This window comes from Brienomyrus brachyistius, unplaced genomic scaffold (assembly GCF_023856365.1).
Source record: "Brienomyrus brachyistius isolate T26 unplaced genomic scaffold, BBRACH_0.4 scaffold62, whole genome shotgun sequence".
NCBI classification, from domain to species: domain Eukaryota; kingdom Metazoa; phylum Chordata; class Actinopteri; order Osteoglossiformes; family Mormyridae; genus Brienomyrus; species Brienomyrus brachyistius.
In genome coordinates, this window is record NW_026042337.1 from 1,699,649 (window position 1) to 1,719,295 (window position 19,647).

The window sequence follows — 19,647 nt, forward strand, 5'->3', positions numbered from 1 at the left end:
AAAATAGACTATGTCATAGTTAAAAACCTTACATATAGCATATATAAGTTACATATAGCATAAGAAATCTCAGGGGAGGGGCAACAGTGTCTACACTACTCAACCTGAATCATTTATGTAAATAGTTCTGATATCAAACTCCATAAGTGTACTTAAGGGGAAACTGCCCTATAAGTAAAAGCACCTGATAGGTGAGCCAATAAAACAGTAAATAAAAACGTCATGCTGACTACAAAGCAGTTTATTATAAAAGCTGCAAAGAAAACATCTATAACTTACCGTGAGATTTACCGACTTATACCAGCAGTCTTTAGCAATGTCTCTTAAATGAGAGCGTGACGGGGAGATGATGATCTTAAGCTGTATAGTGTAGCCGCTGTGCAACACAGCTCCCTGCTAGCTCACTTTCACAGCCGTATAGTGTAGCCGCTGTGTAACACAGCTCCCTGCTAACTCACTTTCACAGCCGTATAGTGTAGCCGCTGTGTAACACAGCTCCCTGCTAACTAAGTTTCACAGCTTTGTAGTATAGCTTCGGTGTAACACAGCTCCCTGCTAACTCACTTTCACAGCCATATAGTGTAGCTGCTGTGTAACACAGTTCCCTGCTAGCTCACTTTCACAGCCGTATAGTGTAGCCGCTGTGTAACACAGCTCCCTGCTAACTCACTTTCACAGTTTTGTAGTATAGCTTCTGTGTAACACAGCTCCCTGCTAACTCAGTTTCACAGCCGTATAGTGTAGCCGCTGTGTAACACAGCTCCCTGCTAACTCAGTTTCACAGCTTTGTAGTATAGCTTCTGTGTAACGCAGCTCCCTGCTAGCTCACTTTCACAGCCGTATAGTGTAGCCGCTGTGTAACACAGCTCCCTGCTATTGCTATGGCAGATGTTATATAATTACCATAATACTGCCCTGCTATGTAAACTTTATTTTCTCGTTATTATTATTAATAGGATTAGTACCATTACCAAGAGCTAACAGCAATCTCCTGTCACCCATCCACCTTCCATAGCTGTTTATCCCAGTGAGCACTTCTATCAAGCAATCACACACCGTGCTAAAGAGTATTAACAGTACAAACGGTACTATTTTGGAATCACGGGAAACGAAATCGCAGCGTAAGATGTATGGAAAAGACCTGCGGAGATTAATACGCCTCGTCAATCAACAGAGACGATGCAAATAAACGAGGTGACAGGTGGCCGGAATGCGGCAGCTCGTGAGACTCGGCGCGGCCAACCGGACAACAGCTACGAGGAGGTGAGGCACAGCGCCCCCTGCAGGTTCACCCACGCATGCGCCGGCCCCTGTCTTTCCCCCAGGTCCCTTTTGGCTCGGATGTTTCCTCGCAGTCCGTGGTGAACCTCCGCGCTGCCACCCCTCTGTCACTCACTCTCCATGTCACTCCCCCCCCCACCCCCCCACACACCATTTAATCTCTATGTCAAGCTGCCAGTGACCTCATTAAAACTGCTTGAGCCCAACTCCCTACTCCAGTTCATCACGACATTTAACAAATCCATGCCCTATTTATTGCACAAACATGCCCTCAGCCATAAGTTACTCACACTTGGTAATCAGGTTAAATAATGAAACACCTCATCACCGGCATTGATGAACGCAAATATTTGATCAAATACTTCACAAACGGAAATAGATGTTCTTCCTGGGAAAAGGCCACAGCTCATCCACTAGCACCGTCTCCTTCTGTTGCAGTACATGGCATGAAAATACATCAGTAAAAACATGGTGAGAATCACACCTTAACTTCCCGACATGAAAAGGCTCTTTTGGCATGGAGCTGGAAACTGCTGAAAGACCACGCTGCCCCACTGAGATTTTCCTTGGGGGGGAATCAGAAAATAACCATTTAAAAAACCATCCTCACTGGGAGCAAGGGGCTTTTTGTGGGAGGTGTCCCTTGAGGGGTGATGTCAGCTTTTTTGACAACCCCCCAGTGAACCCCTCCCCCCAAGTTTAACACCATAGCAACACTGGATGACGAATCTACATAGTCTGCTCATGGGAAGCTGTTGGTTGACATTGTTGGGGAATATTGCTCTGGGAACTTCTGTCACCGTGACACCTGCTCATTAGATGTGTAATTTGAACCAGAAAGTGAAAAAACTAAAGATAATAAGTAAATACATTCAAAGAATCTCTCCATCAGATCCACTGCCATGAAAGGGCATTTTCCAGCACCCTGTGGTGTAAGATAAAGGGCTTGACCACCGGGCTAATGTGCCCCGTGTAACTGGGATAATTGCAGGAGCATATTTTTAGCTTTGAATCGATACTCGGATCAGATTTCTCACCCCTGGCCTGAACAGACGCAATTAAATAAGGCACTTGTAGAAGCACCTTGGGGAGATAAAGGAAATTACCCTCCTGCACTTAATTTTTGGTGGGGCACGCTCATCTGCAGACTTGTGGGGACCCGGCCCATTCTAATTACTTTTGCACCACAGTTCCCCTTATCTCGTGCATTGTGGCGTGTGTTTTCTGTTAACTGAACCTCTGCACCCCACCCTACCCTGCCACGGTGAAGGTCTATAAATCTCGCTTTAATTTTTTTTTTTTTACTTTAACTATACTCCACCCCTTGCTGTGATGAAAAATGTGACTGGAAGGTTTACAGAGTCATGGGGAAAAAGACGGAATGACGAAAGGGGCCAGGTTGCTGGGATACTAGCTTGGCGGACAATCTCCCTGCCTCGCCGAACAATCTGACTATATAAAAATATTCAGATGAAGCCACTCATCCTTAATGAAACTCACATGGGTATCTCCATCTTTAGGACCATGCCCAGGAGCAATGTCTGCTTGCTGGAAGTTCTCGCATCCAGCCTGGAAGTGCTCTCCGCAGGGATTTTATCAAGTAAGCCACTTGGGGGGGAGGGGGTGTAAAAGGCTGCAGCAGCAAGGATTATAAATACATACAGCAAAATTAAAAAGCACACGAGTATATATGGCAACTGCCAAGAGACAGACACAACTCACATTCAATGAATGGCCGAGAATCGCACTGGTGCTTTATGTAAACCCAGTGAACGTTTCCCAAAGTGTAACTCAGCCCCCTTTCACATCGCTGTAATGCATTGTGGGACGGATAACTGAAGGAAACAGGAAGAGGATCAGTACTATGGAGCCTGGACAGCTCCCATCACCGGGAACATCGAGCGCCGTCAGGGGAACACCCAGGGAGCTGTCCAAAAGGCATTCAGCTGCCTCTCAGCAGACAGCAGGCAGGCCTCGGCCAGCCAGACAGCATACAGCTTGTTTAAAGGGGGCGCAGCGGACCGGAGACAGTGCGGAGCCAGGTGCTGACCTCTCCTTGGTTTATTCCCAGGACTGCAAGGAAAGTGAGGCGTCCGACTCCCGGAAGGAGGCCCAGAATGAGCAGCTGCTGCGCCGCGCCCTCAGCTTCACTACGGGCTCGTTACCTGAAGTAGCCTGCGGCGGTTTTCGTCTTTTGCTGTGCGAAGTCGTGTTTCCTTTTGTGAAAGTACGTCTGATTACTGAGCAGGCTGCCGCTCATCGCCGCCTATCTTCCACCGAGCCTGGCATCGGTGGGGGGGGGGGTAACGTGGACCCTCCCCGACAACAGGAAACGAGGACTGTCATATTACAGCGGCTCAGAGAATGTCACTTAATGCTTGGAATATTTCCCCCCCCCCCCCCCCCCCATGAATTACAGACATATTGCATTTGTATGAGACACCCACGCAGCATGACCCTGGGGGGCACCTTTTTTGTGGAGTAGCTTCCCAAAGACCCTGTCTCACCTGTGTGGTCTTGGACTTAATTAAGATAGAAGGTCCCAGGTTCAGTATATCCTGATCTGCCTGCTTGGCACAGCGCTCCGTCTCTGTACTCCTGTTTTGGGCGTTTGGAGTAGCCGAGGTTATATTCAGATTTTCTGCCTCCAGCAACTATTCACAGTCGAATCTGCTTCCAGGAGTCCTCGTTCCGGAACCTCCCATCCAGCCAGTGAACCCAGTTTAAGAACCAATTAGTCCAGTGAAGTCCAGTGGTGTCCAGTTCCACATATGGACAGGAAACTCATTCTGTTGAAGTGTATGAGTTGTATTGTAATGCGTATAGATATACAGCAAAAACATCACTGTACGAATTATGGACCTTTGGCTTTTTGTGATGAATTTGCCTTCTCTTGACTCCTAAGGACAGAAAACATTTAAGGGGAAACTCCTGGGCTACAAATGTAGATAAATGAACTGATCACCTGCCATACATTACAGAAATCCTCCAGCCCCATTCTGTCTGAGTAATAACTCACAGGAAATATTGTGCTTTTCCCTGATGTTCTGAAAATGGAAGTGGTGGGTTCGAGTCTTTCTGTGTGGGGGGGCCCACAGTCATACATTACACTGTTTGTGCTAGCAGGTGTGGGAATGTACAAACTGAGAACATGATAGGAATATTCTGCCCATTACACAAACTGTTTCAAGAGCCCCCCCACCTTCAGGAATTATTGACATCTGTAATGTTACATCTCTGGCTGTGGTGTTGTGGAGTGACACCACACAAAGCAATGAGAAATTCAGAAATGTCACTTTACTGGGCTGCATGTTTTCAGACTGCAGGAGGAAACCCACACGTAGCCAAAGGAACATGCAAATTCTCAGGAGCACAGCAGAGCCTCCGCCACAGAAGAGTGAAGCAGCGGAACTTCCCACACGGGGCCCTGCTGCTGCCACCCCTTTTAGAAACATACCTCTCCAAATTCTGTGTCATTCTCGGGGGGGCACCCTGCGTTTCAAAGGCATTGGTAGCCCACAGTGCTGGCATGACTTTAATCTTATTTGGGGACGAGTGTGACTGAAATAATTAAATCTTTCTGTGGTCTGGGAGGCTCATTTGAGAAAGAGTCGGTTAGAGGTTTTGGGATTGGAGGGGCAGAAACTGGCCTTCAAGATGGATGCTGGGAATCTCCGAGCGCGCCGAGTGGAAGTCCTGAAGGAGCAGGGATGAGCCCCCTTGTCCAAAACATACTCCTGGTAGATGACCGCACAGCATAAGGGCCGGCCTTCTGGTCAGAGTCTTTAATATGCTTAAACGTCTGGGTCCTTCTAAGACTCGCTGGCACACTGGTTTGTATATTAACGGACTTGTAGCAGCCCGAGGGACCTAACAGAGCCAGATGCACATGGCCGTCTCCAGTAATGGGCGTGGGAGCAACTGTGAGCAAAAAAAAATAAAAAAATAGACTGCGTGAGCGGCTGCTTTTGAGCTTGGCTGCCGGGATATATTGAATCGAGAGGGAATCCGTCAGAGTCCGCAGAAATAGGAAAAGCGGTAAAAATGGAAATAATTGTTGGATGTAAAGGTTTAGATGTGGAGGTGGGACCTGGTATGGCTGCCTGGCAGAGGAGGGAAAAAAAAATTTATTGGATTCAGCCGCACTCCGGGCTGGCAGACGGCACACATCAATCTGGAATGGGGAGGAATGGGAAGGAATGGGGAGCCCCTGCTTGAGTTTGTGATATTTGGCAGGAAGTCAGCAAAGGGCAGGAGCAAGAGCAGACAGGACATGCAGGGCCTGGTCCTAATGCTGGCCAGGCCTTTGAAAGTGGACTCAGTATGTAGGCAGGGTCTTGGAAGGGCATCTTGGATTTGGACTCGGTCCCAAAACAGGCGTAGTGAAAGGGCATCCAGTGCATGAAGGCAGCTCAGCAAAGTGACTTCCTAGCCCTAAAGATGGGGGCGCACAGGGACATGGAGGCCCCGCCTGGGTCACCGCAAGGTCGACCCTGAAAACGGGGGGGTTTGACGCTATGCTGCCATGCCACCATGACCCCATTCATGAGAATCCCTCGGCTAAAACCTTTTACTGCAGACTTTCACACGTACACAGACACGCGGGCGGCCCGATCCCATCGCCGTCACAATGAGCTGTCGGCGGTGACGGTCCCACCGGATGCAGTTATAATCACAGGCTTCACAAAGAGATGCGACAAATTGTACGACGCAAAAATTATCAGTGAAAATGCCATTAAAAAGAAAAACCTTTTAAACCGTAATTTTCAGTTAGTCACACATTGTGCCTTTAGTGTATCTGGAAATATCTTTAGTTAACATATTATTTTAAACACAAAGCAATGGTACTTTAGTGAATGCTGGCCCTTTGCCTTTGAAAACATATAGGTCCTTGTTGGAGGGACTGTGCTGTTGCCTGTTTCAGGAGTGCAAGTCAGGTGTCTATCGCTGGGCCTGAAGCAGCCCCTACCCCTGTTTACAGACCACCTGGGTCCCAAGGGTCTCGGGACAGGAAGCTAGTGGAGGATTTTGTCTCGTGGTGGAAGGAAAACCAGAGTAATATACAAGGCAGGCAGCTAATGTGTCACAAGCATACAACTGTCAGGAGCCAATTTACGTCTGGGCTCCACTAGGGTGAGCCTCTAACGAGTGACCAGGAAGAAGTGCAAGATAGTTACAGGGGAAATAGTCACACCAGCACTGATTAAAACCTTGGGTGAGAAATGCTGTTGTTTAAGTTATTATATATGCAGCATTTATTAATTAAAGCTTTTAAATTGTACAGGGGAGTTATCAGATTTGCCTGAATCCCTGCCTAGAGTTTTTTTTCACCATTCGCTCTGTTTGAGTGACATCAAATCAATCAAACAGCCTTTTTATTGTCAATTCACTGTATGTCCATAACATACAAGGGAATCAAAACGCTGTTTCTCCCGCATCTTCGTAGTACAATATAAAATTTAAAAGTATAAAAAGTATAAATATGTAAGATATAAAATAAATACCAATAGTACTAAAAAGAGTAAACCTCTGTACAAAAATTGCACTTCAAAGGTGGAGAGAAGTATTTAAAAAAAAGATAAGAAAAATGTCACCTGGACAAGGGAGGGGGGAGGGGGGGGCATTCTTGGCAGTGTCTGAATGGTAACAAGACAGGATTGCATTTACAAAGAGGTCTTTCACTACACCACCCGAAAGGCTCCTCTACTAGGTAAGGGTGTCAGATCCCCCTCCAGCTTCCCCCGAGTAAACTACTTTTGAACATATGCCCTCACAAGGACAATTAATCAATCTCTTTATCACACTGGCAGCTTGCAGAGACAGTCATTACCCAACCGCAAAGAGAGGTATGGAACTGCTAATCGCTGGAAGAATAGGACGGTTGTGTTCAGCTGGTAAACTTCCCTCAGCCTTGAATTCACAGAGCGATTCTCAGCTTTCAGGCTGAGGAGGCGTGGGAGGGGGTGGGGGCCTGGGGGGGGGGGGCTACGTGAATGTGCACTGTTTACTTTCCATGAGGTTTTTGAGTTCAGAGACAGAAATAATAAAAAAAAAACAAATCACATTTCTGTGATGTGGTCAAGTTATTTAGGCAAAAATAATTAACCATACAAAGGCACCCATGTGCTCATATATATACACACATACACACACTATTCCGCTAACAATACAGATGGGTTTAGATTTGGTTCGCAGTGGCTGCGCTTTGCCAAAAACAAAACACAAATCCAGTCCAAGAAACATGCCTGATTGTTTTGGCAGCCTGCTGTCCCTCCGTAACACAACTGTGTCGTGACCCAGAGCTCAGACAAAATTGCTTCTATGTGGACACCAAGAGCAAGACAATGTTTCATAACACTGCTGAATATATTACTATTCACACATTTCTGCTTTCACAAATACTGCAGCTTACGCAAGTAACAGGTAATGCAACATGCATTACTATAGTCTTCGATATGAAATATCCAGCTTTCCAGCATCCCAACAATGACATAGAAACAACCAAAGAGTTACAGCGAGTTAGCTAAAGGTGTTACAGAGATGAGATGTGTTACAATATCAAACAGTATTTCATATTTAATAGAACCCAAACCAGCATCACTCCGCATGCTCTTGTATCAGCTTATCATAAGGGGGAACAGTCCAGCTCACCTGTTTTCCACTCATAGCGATCATCTTTCGCAAGTTCCACATCACCCCGGCCCTGGATCACTATTAGTGTCAGCGAGAGGAACACACAGCTGCCAGGCATCCTCGTCCAGGCCACCATGCGATAGCCATGGCGTTGACTCATAGTCCAGCCTCTTCTGTCTTCCTTCAGTCCTAGGAAACACCCAAAGACAGAAATCCACATTATGGAACTGCAATCCAACCATGACCAATACACAGCGACAATACATGGTAATGCATTGATGCATTGTATTGCAAAAATCCTATTTTTATTCAATTTGTCAGTGTTATTGCGATTACTTAAATATTCAGGAACTTCACCAATATATCAATAAACATATTCACAATGGCCCACAACCCTGACCAGGATAAACAGTCGTAAGATGGATGGATGGATATTTACAACCACTAAATCAGGCCAAATCTCCAGTTTGCTCTTTGCTAGCTGGTCACCACACACTAGATATTTAGCAAATTTTTGCTAGTTGTTCTAAGGCAGCTTCAACAAAAGCATGCAGAGGTATTAGAGACTAGTGCTCGTGATTTACAAAAACCGGCAAATGACTGCAAGGCTACTTTATAAAAACACAAAGTTCATTTTAATACCTTTAATACTGAATCAAGGAAACTATATTGGACTCAATACATAGAAAGCAGTCATGCAAGTGTTTAAATCCACAGCACAATAAGTAAGATGCTCCATGTCATTGATGCTTTATTATAAAGCAGAATTTGCTGAGGTTTTGTCTGGTTCTGGTACCAACTGACAGTTTTTCATGGAGTTGAAGCATTAAACTCATCAAACAATGAGTAATAGTTGAGTATTTTTTGTTGCCATTTCACCTCCCCCACCACTAACACTGAAGCAACTCCTGGCAGCAGACAAAAGGACAGGCATGCATTTTGCATCACTCTGTAGAATTATCCTCCGAGAAACCAAGCCGCACGACTTAATTAAACTTCTACACTAGCTAGCACTGCCACGCAGCAGCTGATTTCTGCCCGCGTTGCTTTCCAGGCTGCTGGGGGGTGTTTTACCACATCGGCCTCAAACGTCGCTCCAGATTGGGCTGATGATCAGTCACGGCTGGGGGGCAACATGAGCGGGGGGGGGTGCATGCGTGCCAGGGACCGTAAGCAGGTCATCAAATGTCACAGCATCCCTCAAACACGGACGCTAAAAGCCAAGTGTGACAATCAGCCCGACGGGGGTGACGTAGGTTACGGGGGACAGCAGGATAGAGGAGAACGATAGTGGAGACGGCTTTGGCAAACGCAGTGGTGAGGAATGAAAATGGATAGTGGGAACAGCCAATGGCATCGGGCCGCGAGGGGGCTGCCGCTGCAGGCTACTGGGGATGGCAAGAGCTTTTATTTTTCTCCCGAAAGAAAATAGATCAAACCGCACACAGTTCATCACAGTGTACAACACGGTGCTTAAGAGTTATGGCTCTAACATCTGCCTCACTGCTCTCGCTCCAGATCTGCGGACACTTGCGAGGCCCATTAATGTACGACTGAGCGTGGATCCGCACGGAATTACAGCTCCGATTAAATACGGGATTCGTTTATTCCATGCTGTTTAGAGGAGGGAGCAGCTGCTCCTGACCGTGTCCCTGATTGATTTCTTTCAGAAAACTGACGTACTCATGCCGCCCGCTTTTACCGCGACTCACGGCAGCTGCACCTGTTGGGGAGGCGAGGGACACAGCCGTCCTCAGAGCACAGGCCACACCTGAGCCTGAACCGCTGTGCCTGACCCTCCACGACGACAAGGGCACCTCCACCAATCTCTAAAAGCACATTTATGAAAAATTGACGGCAGCCAAGATGTTTTCCGGCCCTAGAATTTTGGGCGCCGTTGAAATGAATGTAAACCATCTGTGTTTCTGTGAGCGGCAGCACCTGTAATGTATAAAAGATAAAAAAGTGTTTGTAAAAGGATTGATTCAGAGAGATTGCCGAGCTGGGAGACCAGTCAGGTGTCACAGTCCTGCTCAAGTGCTGATATCGATCTCGGCATGCTGAGCCTAATATGCACTAGAGGGGGCCCTGCTGTGGCCAAGCAGTAGATGCACATGCGCACAAACACACACGCACACACACACATGTAGGGTATACCTATCCTTATGGGGCCCGCTCATTCACTTCTATGGGATAAACGCTACCGCTAACTATGACAACCTTAACCCCCACCCAGCCCTAACCATGACCATACAGTAAGTAACCAAGCAAATACAAGAGTTTTTGCATTTTTAGTTTTTTCATTGCAGTCACTGATTTTTATAAAATAGAGTTTTCCCTTATGGGGACCTGGAAACACACACACTCACACACACACACACACACACACACACTCACACACACACACACACACACTCACACACACACACACTCACACTCACACACACACACACACACACACTCACACACACACACACACACACACACATACACACACACACACACACACACTCACACACACACACACACACACACTCACACACACACACACACACACACACACACACATACACACACACACACACTCTGAATGGAATCCCATCCCCTGGCAGAAAGACCCTGCTGCCTGGAATGAAAAGTAGAAACCAAAACAACTACACAAAAACACTAAAATAACTCCAGCCTCGCCACCCCCCACCCCCCACCCCCCACCCCCCCGCCCCCTGCCAGTCCACGGCAAAATGAAAACAACAGCTATTAAGTTCACAGTGCTGATAATCTCCCAAAGGTCACCAGACACAAAGAGGCATTAAAAAAAGCACATAACAAGCAAACAGTTCATGTTGTGCTGTGGAGGAACCAGGAGGCTGGAGTCACACTATATGGACACCAAGTATTGGGACACCCGTAGTAATTAGAGGAAGTGGCCCCATAAGCCACACCCACTGCAGCATCTAACAATGGGGGCAGAATGGGGGGGCCACAGAGAAGAGGTTAATCAGCCCAGCACTGTCACTGGACTCCACTGGACACCTTTCCAACAATTCACTTCTCCACGTGTTTGCCCTACAGATAACAGCAGAGGGCGAGAATTAGTGCCGCGTTCTTCGCGACTGAGTGTGAATAATGCCGCCGGCTTTCTCGCTCATTATTGCACTCCAATGGAGTCCATACAGGTGGTGCCGATAATGGACGTTTGATTACGCCGACGCGAACTATCGCCACGGAAACGCTGGCGGTAGATCTCTGGGCATGTTTACAACAGCCTATGAGTCTGTCCATCTTCCAAATTCCAGGGCGGGGGGAGGGCCACACTGGCAGGGGACAGCTGCCGCATGCGCCCCCCCCCCCCCATTCCATTTCACCCGAATCCTAGCTGCAGGTCGGGATTTACGCTCCACCTGCTTGGACTCCGTAAGCTGTGTGTCAGATCCTCCTTATCCTTCTCCGCGTGACAGCGCTTGTAGCTCAGAAGCCACAGACTTCCAGCTGAATTGGTGATAATTTGGTAAAAATGCAGGGGAGAGTCTACCCGATGGACGGCAAAGTCGAATGAAACTGCTGCAGAAATACTTACCATTGTAATATCAATCTCTCACCATTTTGACTTAACACATCTCTGACAACTTTACATATTCCAACTGCATCCCTATCTCAGTAAATTAGCTTATGGGGTCACACTTAAACAGAGTTGACCTAGTAAACACTAAAACATCAAAATACTATCACTTTTAATTTTATTCTGAGAAAGTACTGCAGAAAGTAGGGGAAGTGAGGTCTGGAACTGTAATAATAACAGAAATAGGAATTTCAGGGATAAATACGAAAGTCTGGGCAGTGGTGCATTGGCTCTTCTCTGGCCTGTTTGACTGAACGGATTAAGCCTCACACCAGCTAAAACAGGTTTTGTTATTAGAATCTATATTAGAGTAGTTCCGCGTCGATCCCACATTCTTTTAAGTACAAAAATTAGAGCAACCAAGGAACAAAAATGTTTCCTGAGCCTGGATCTCAGGTTTGGAGACACACACATAAGTGCACAAAGGCTTCATGAAGAAACCTTGTCTAGACATAATGCTCCAGGAGTAATTCAGAGACTTGGATGGGAGAAGCTGTAATTCTGCAACCAAAATCTGATTAACTTTTCATCACAAATCCAGTGTTGAAAAACACAATAGGGGTGAAGATTTGGTGCTGAGGTGATGGTGTGTGGGATGGGTACATGCATGATTGACTTCTGCTCCTAAGGATGGTGAAGATCCTTCCACAGCTCTGGGCTGGAGAAGCTGGGCTGTACTGACAAGGTGAGGCATGATGGCATACACATCCTCTGTGCCGTCTTTTTAATTTCAGCAAAATCAGTTTCTTGTTCTTCCTCTTTGTTCCAGATGTAAAGGCAAAATAGAAAAGGGAAAGTCATTTTTCAGCCGGTGATAGCAAACAGCTTCTGTCAGCATTAACACAGCCATGACTAAATGACTTTTAGTCTTCAGCTGCCTGAAAACTGTATTCAGTCCTGGCGGTATGGGGGTGTATTAAGTGCCATAAATGGTAACAAAGCTGGACCTGAGATGGGAGCCTTTTAGTCATCACCTTATGCTGGCAACCAGAAGGCCAGCTACAAACCTCCGCTATGGACCTCCACTGTGGAACTTCACTGTGGAACTTCACTGTAGGCCTCCGCTATGGAACTCCGCTATGGACGTTCGCCATGAACCTTCGCTATGGACCCTCACTGTGGACCTCCGCAGACTCGCGTCGGGCAGGAGATAAACACAGCCTGCCACATCCCGCCGACTCCCTATCCCTCCCCTTTACTTGACACGCTAGGCCACTGTGCCCCACCGCAGGTGAGGTCAGCATTCAAGAGCGATTCAGCTTCTCCTGGGATCATCCCTGGAATTATAAAGGCTCCAACTGCCCCCAAATAAAGGGTTTGTGGACCATTCTCCCTTCACGCGATGCTGTGAGTGACTCGCTGGTGCTGTCAACTCTACGGGAGGATAGTGACAGCCTCTGATCACCCTGAAGACAATGCCGACTCCACTGGGAACTGCTGCCAGTAGAGCGTCGACTACAGGCCATGCTGTAGATAGTTGGAAGCAAAATTCAGCGACACCAACTGGTTAATGCTCATTACAATTAGTGTAATTAAGAGCTAATTGTTAATTACAGTGCAGTATTCAGACTAGGTTACAAGCACAAGGACAATCAGTCACTCCTGTAGAATTCCTCTGCTCTGCCAGCCAGTAATGAACCAACCGCATATCGGGGGTTGATTTTATGAGATTACGTTGCTTAAGATTTTAGCACCAAGACCTTGAGATGAGAATAAAACCCACAAACAAAGACCTAAGTTTTTCATTTCCGCACACAAATCATCAAAACTTCATCCGTATCTCTATTGTTCTATGATTCCTTAGCATTTTTTTGCAATTCTTCATCCTGCCTTTTCAATTTAAGGTGATTATTGCGAGGAGATTTAGAATGAGGTGGAAAGAATCATCACAGGTAACTTTCTACATCATGGACCCCGTTCCATCTGCCACATTCGTACAGACACCGTTTTGGAAATTTCGTGGGAAAAAAAAGCGAAACGTTTCTTTGCGAAGATTACTGTTTTTATCACGGTAACAGATCTTATCGGAAACGTTAAAACAGAACATGGTCCAGGCCTCGCTGACTCCACCTTTCCCACAGCCTGACATTCAATTATCATCAGAATGACGGAAAGCTCTTTCCTTGGAGACTGCCCCCGGGGAGCCGTCTGTCCCGGCAATGCTGCTCACCCTCGTTGCATTCCCCTTCTTTGTTCCCCAGCTATTTTTATTTGCCTCTTGTCTCGATCCCCCCCTGCCCTACCTGCACCACGCCTGTTTGCCCCTTGCTTCCTTGACTCTTGCAGGGCCATTAATAGCTTAGCTTTTCTCATCTAGCATGTCCTAAATAGGCACATGATGCTGTTAACATTTGCAGAGATCCCCAAAGGGATGCGAAGGCGGGATGTATCAGAGCTGTCACAGGTGATGATCTGCAGTTGCCTTGCAGTGCAGTTCTGACAGCTATAGATAAGGTTAGGATGGCTATGAAGCTACCAAGGTATCAGCGTACGCAGCCGTGTAGCACTCTAGCGGGGAGCACTGCTTCAAAGTGTGCTTTATAAACAACTGCAAACAACTAACGTTTTGGAGATGCTGTTGTGACAAACATTGATCTCCTGGATGCAGAACTGACACTGAGGATGGAACGAGGCAAGCGACAGGTGGACAAACTGAGTGACAAACAAAACAACCGGTTGACTTTCTCACTTAAACGAGCCAAACGGTGAGCGGACAAAAGCCGGACTCTGCTTGTCCCTCCCCCATAACCTTCCCCAACAAAAACGATTATCTTTTCATTTCCTGTACCAACAGATATTGAGTCACAAGTATCTTGCGAGTCATTGGGGTTAGGCTTATAGGCTGGGTGGGACGACCAATGGACAAGCCTGGGATGTAGGTAACCCTCCAAACAAAGGCACTTAACCTGCATTGCATATTAAGGATCCGAAAATCCAGGATAACAGCTTATTTTTTCTTTTAATTCTTTATGCAGCGTTTGTACAGCTACAGATACGACTTCTCTTCCCCTACCTCAGCTTGATGTGGCACCCCAGCAGCTGGGGGTTAGGGGGCCTTGCTCAAGGGTCCGTGACCATGTGACTGTTCTGCCAAATCTGGGGCTGGGGCATGAACTAACAATCTTCATATCAGAGGTACAGAGATTTAACCTCACTCACCACCCCAGGTTGCAATGTGTAGTTTTCTGTATCTACTGCAGAAGGAGATGTAAATACTTAAAGGAACAGGACAGGAGACCCAATGAGAAGAATCTGCTTGGAATTTTATGAACTAATTTTATGAAATTTTATGAATTTTATGGAAGGATCAACATTTGTATTGTCCAGCTGTAAACAGTATTATATGTCTAATACAAGCAAGTGTATATGAGTCAAAAAAAAAATTGTATGAAAATATTGGACAATATCAGACAGACAGTTGCTCCCTGGTTACTCTAATGCCTGTGCAAAAGCCAAGAAGAAAACTGACAAATACCATTAGCCAACTCTCTGGGCATGAACTTTGCTGTGAGATTTCAGAATTGCCGAGATTAATTACCAAGCAAATGCATTTGGACAGGCCATAGTTGGGAGACAGAAGGCTTTTCAAATATGGACAAATTAAAACTGTTACGTTGTTCTGTATCAAATTGATTTTTTAGGAAATTACAAATAGGAAATTTCACTTTGGAAAGTTTAATTAAATAGTTCCTTTAAGCAATTAGCCCGGTTCATATCCCCCGTGTGTAAGCGACCCAAAGCAAATTCATTAGACAGCCAGTGTAACAAAAAAAGAGAGAGTGGAATGCAGAAGCAGTGAGAATTTGCTGGTTATTGTGCTGGTTGCTGGTGCATTTGTAGATCATCGGATTATTAATATGAAGTCTGTTGACTGGCTTATATATGATGATTATATGAAACAACGGCAAGCCGCAACAATGGCAGTTCAAGAATGCATATAAATCTAGACTGATTTCAGATGCTTTACACTTTCAAGTAGTTTTTCAGTTGCCTTTTGGCAGGGGCTTAAGAGAATACTGTAACATCATTTTAAACCGCATGGGACTGTCCCTATCAGCCTAAGATATATTTACCCCACTGGAATTGAAGTTTATTACTCTCTTTGCTCTGCCTTACTTTGCCACCCCAACTCAAGCCTTCAAAAGACATTTCAATACATCAACCAGGAATTCATGCTATGTAAACCGACATTTCATTCAGTTAGGCCAAGTCGTGACATTTTTCATCCTTCATATACGCACAGATGCCTGTGATTAAAAATTCACAGCCAGAAGATTGTGCCATGATTGCGAGATTAAGACCCTTTACATTTATGAGATCTGTACATGGCCTATTAACTCCCCTCATTTGACTCTGTATGCATTTGTCATTATTAAACTTCCACTTAAGGATTCATAAGAAATTACGGCTAATGACTCTATGCAATTCAGCTCTATAAATGCCCACACAATTACTTTGAGCTTTCTGACATCGCTGGAGAGAGAAGACTGGCGGAACTCACGGTCGTACCTTCCAGGAACTCACTGACGCCTCTGTTACTTTCACGTCATGGTGCTCTGAGGTGCAGAACAATAGTTCACAGATTTATAAGCTTGTTCCCCTGGTATATGTGCTCTCCTGTGTCACCGGTAATGGCCGCACCCCAGTTTACAGTGTCAAGAAGCGATTGAGTGAGGTCCACGTTCTGCTGATGTAGAAGCTTTCTGCTGGGGTCGGTCCACAAACTCACAAACATGTGACTCTGAGAAATTGAGCCATTTTGTTGCAGTCATCATTGCAACAATGCACAGCTATTACAGGATTGGTCGTTGCCTCATGTCTCAGGAGGTCTGCTGTGGTGCCCTTAAGCTACTGCTTAACCTTAATTTATTTTAGGATGCACTGAGCTGTATAAACGGATAATGGTTGCAAATGAAAACCACAGTGGGTGATGGATGATAAGATAGTAAATAATAATAAATATCTAATCCTGAGGAAATTGTCTTCTTTTAACGCTCCATTGTGGAGTTAATTTCCGCCCCAATTCAGTTAGCTTTCAGCCTCTGTAATAAGGTATAAACTTAAAGCCTGGCTTCAATAAAGTTGCGGAGAGAAGCCACACCTTGAGTTTGCAGATATGCAGCTACATTTCCCAGAGGAGTGTGTTTGGCTTTGTCTGTAGTGTTTTACCACTTAAAATTGGATTTTCTTTCTTGGGAAAAAAAACAGCCTCACAAATATTGAATCAGCTAAGTACCTACCCTGAAAATTTTAAATTTCAAATCAGACAAAGTTTCTGTTTGGGCGCTTCACGTTCCACGGAGGCGGGCAAAGAGACGAAAGCCCTTGAAGATCCATAGCCTGACTGGACTCCACTCCATTCAGGACTGGGGGGAGAAATAACTCTTTTCTTTGCTCATTTTAATTGGGACGTTGGGTAATTTTGATGTTGATGATGATGTCGCAGACAGCAGATTATGGACTGAAGCACATAGAGACTTTGGAGAGGAAGAAAGAAGCCCATTAAATAAGCTCATATGTGGATTCCAGGGAAGAAGGAACAAAGCATAACAGCAGCATGCAACAAAACTGGTTTCCAGTTGATGGGTTGGTCAAACCCAGTAAAAGCCTAATTAAGGCTAAGACTTTGATGTTCCATTTGGCTGCCTTCCCATGGCCAGAATCTGGTTTGTAATTAACAACAAACCTGGATTGGCATAATCTCAAGCCAGGCATTGGCGCTATGGCTCGATAAGGAGATGGACGAGCCCCAAGTCATTAGGTGGGAGAGGGGCAGGGAGACGGTGGGATTACTGCCCTGCATGCCTGCTAACCAGGGAGCCATGATAAGGCTGGAACCCAGTGAACGAATACATCTGGTCCCAGACAATGGAGGCTGTTATCGCAATGGAGAAAAAACGGGATGGTAATCGACTCTGAGACACGGACCGTGACACCAGCGAGACAGGCTCAAGGTGACAAGGACTGAACAGAGCCCTGTAAAATGTGGGAGAAAAGATATCAAGGCTTAAAAAAATGCACCTGAAAAAACTACAAAAACTATAAAAGGCGTAATAGATATTTTCAATGTATGTAAGAGCTTAATTAACAAACAAGACAAATTTTGAAATGAAACAGGACTTAATTCTTTGTTAGACGAAAACATCCGCTAACAAAGCAGTAATCAGGAAAAACAGCACCTTTACAATCTAGTTGGCCATCTTGATCTCACGGATCCCACCTGCATCAGCTCCGGATGTTTCTGCCTTGGCACAGCAAACAAAGCGGCGAGGCTTTTAGGGAGTCTTTGACTTTCTCCCTTTCGTCTGGAACAGCCAACACCAGCTGTTACGAGGTCGGCCACCACATTACTACAACTAGCAAATGCAACCGGGAACTGCCGTCAACAGTTTTCGAATGCACTCCTCCGAGTCTGATCCCAGTCAATCACCAGCATTTACGCCAGACAGTGATGAAGCCGGCACTTAGGCAGATACCCACCAATCAGCCTGGACCACCAAATTGCCTCGTGCCTCTCAGCCATGGCGCGAGTGACTGCAATCTGCACCCATTTAACTCAGCCGAAACACCATGGAAAATGAGGCACGGCCCCCAGCCCCCTCCCTCCCGCCACTCTCTGCCCAAACTTGTCTCAGCTCTGCATGGGAGGCTTGGCCCCTATCTACCGCTTCATTCTGCAGGAATCAATTTTAGACGCTGGAGCAGAGAGACGGATGTTTTCCGTCCTCCATAAAGCAAATGTACTTATGCACAGCGGCATCTGTTCAGCTGAGATTTCATCAGAGGACGGCAGCCGCTCCGTCGTACTAAAACTGTCAGATCCTTTAGAATTTGTACTGTTCATTTATCTCAAATAAGACGGAGTGCGGAGGCAGAGAAAAACACTGCAGTATGTCTTTAAGCAGATGTGCCTCTGATATACTGGCCTTTTCCCCTGGAACGCTATTTTTGAATAATAAAAGTGCAAATATAAAACCTTCAGCGCAGAATTGCACGTCAATGCGTAAAGGCCAACTTATTTATTACAGGAGCGCCTTCCCACCACTGGCACAGCCACATTGCCAGCTGGGAGCAAGCGGGGCATCAGCAAAGATGGTCTGGAGCCAGGTGGCTGGGGCGCCAAGCTACGACTGCGACAGGTCAGCTGCCAAGCGGACGGGCAGCACCCAGACACAGGCTGGCTTCACTTACACACCCAGAGGTTAATGAGGAATTACACCACAATCTGATCGCCTCATATGTTACTCATAACGTTTACTTTGCCAGAACAGCTCGCCAGCTTCTGGTTTGCATTAAGCATCTCCTTCATTAGATCTCAGCCATCGGTTGGCAGCTCCCGGTGAACATCTGCCATCTTAGAAGCTACTTTTGACTTTTTTACAACACAAAAAAAAAATCTGTGCTGAATTAGGTTTGGAAACCACACAAGGGTAGAGGCAGTGAGCCTTTTAATTTAACTATCACAATTAAGGGAAAGTTTCTTTAAGCTCATCATCGTGCGGTAGTCAGTCAAAAATGCTACAGGTGTTGAAACTGAAATCAAGGAAAATGGAGCTAAAAGGATTCATTTCTAAATTCAATTCTTTAGAAACAAGGACACAAACGACCGCATTCTTCCTTTTGGTAAGATTCTACTGAGAAGCTTCTTGGTAGCTCTTTGTCCCCCTACCTCCCCAGCAGGCCTAAGAACAGGCACGTTACGTTTTACTGTCCCTCAGACACAGCCCTACTCTGCTTCTGCCCGTTTCCTGCAAAAGATCAGCCTTCCATAAGTGGTGAGACTGACGATACAGCAGTTTCTCTCTTTGGAGACATGCAACACCATCTGGAGCTTCCTGATCACAAACAGAAAGGCCACCATACGTCCCAGGTTTGCCCTGTGTGGTTCATCCATACGGTGCCTCATAGCAAGTGGTCTTCCAATGATCAAAAACGCTGTAGAATTAACTGGAATGACAAAAAGTAATATACCTAGATTTAATCAATTACCGTGGTAACTTCCCAAGCTACGAAATCCAAAGGAGTAGACCACAGAAAGGGACAAGTCCATCTGCCGTGTGGCCTGTCGCTCAGCTCATTTGGGCCGTGTAATGGGACATTAAAATGTATAAAGT

The 19,647-nt window shown here is 46.0% G+C and overlaps 1 protein-coding gene across 2 annotated transcripts in view; it reads right to left on the bottom strand.

The window, feature by feature from the left end:
- Nucleotides 1-19,647, bottom strand: part of LOC125725203 (thrombospondin type-1 domain-containing protein 7B-like) — a 137,655-nt gene that overhangs the window by 83,278 nt on the left and 34,730 nt on the right. For both annotated transcript variants that reach the window (XM_049001922.1, XM_049001923.1), the window contains exon 2: nucleotides 7,933-8,103. In XM_049001922.1, coding sequence (XP_048857879.1) covers nucleotides 7,933-8,103 — 171 coding nt within the window. The remainder of the gene's footprint in view (nucleotides 1-7,932; nucleotides 8,104-19,647) is intronic.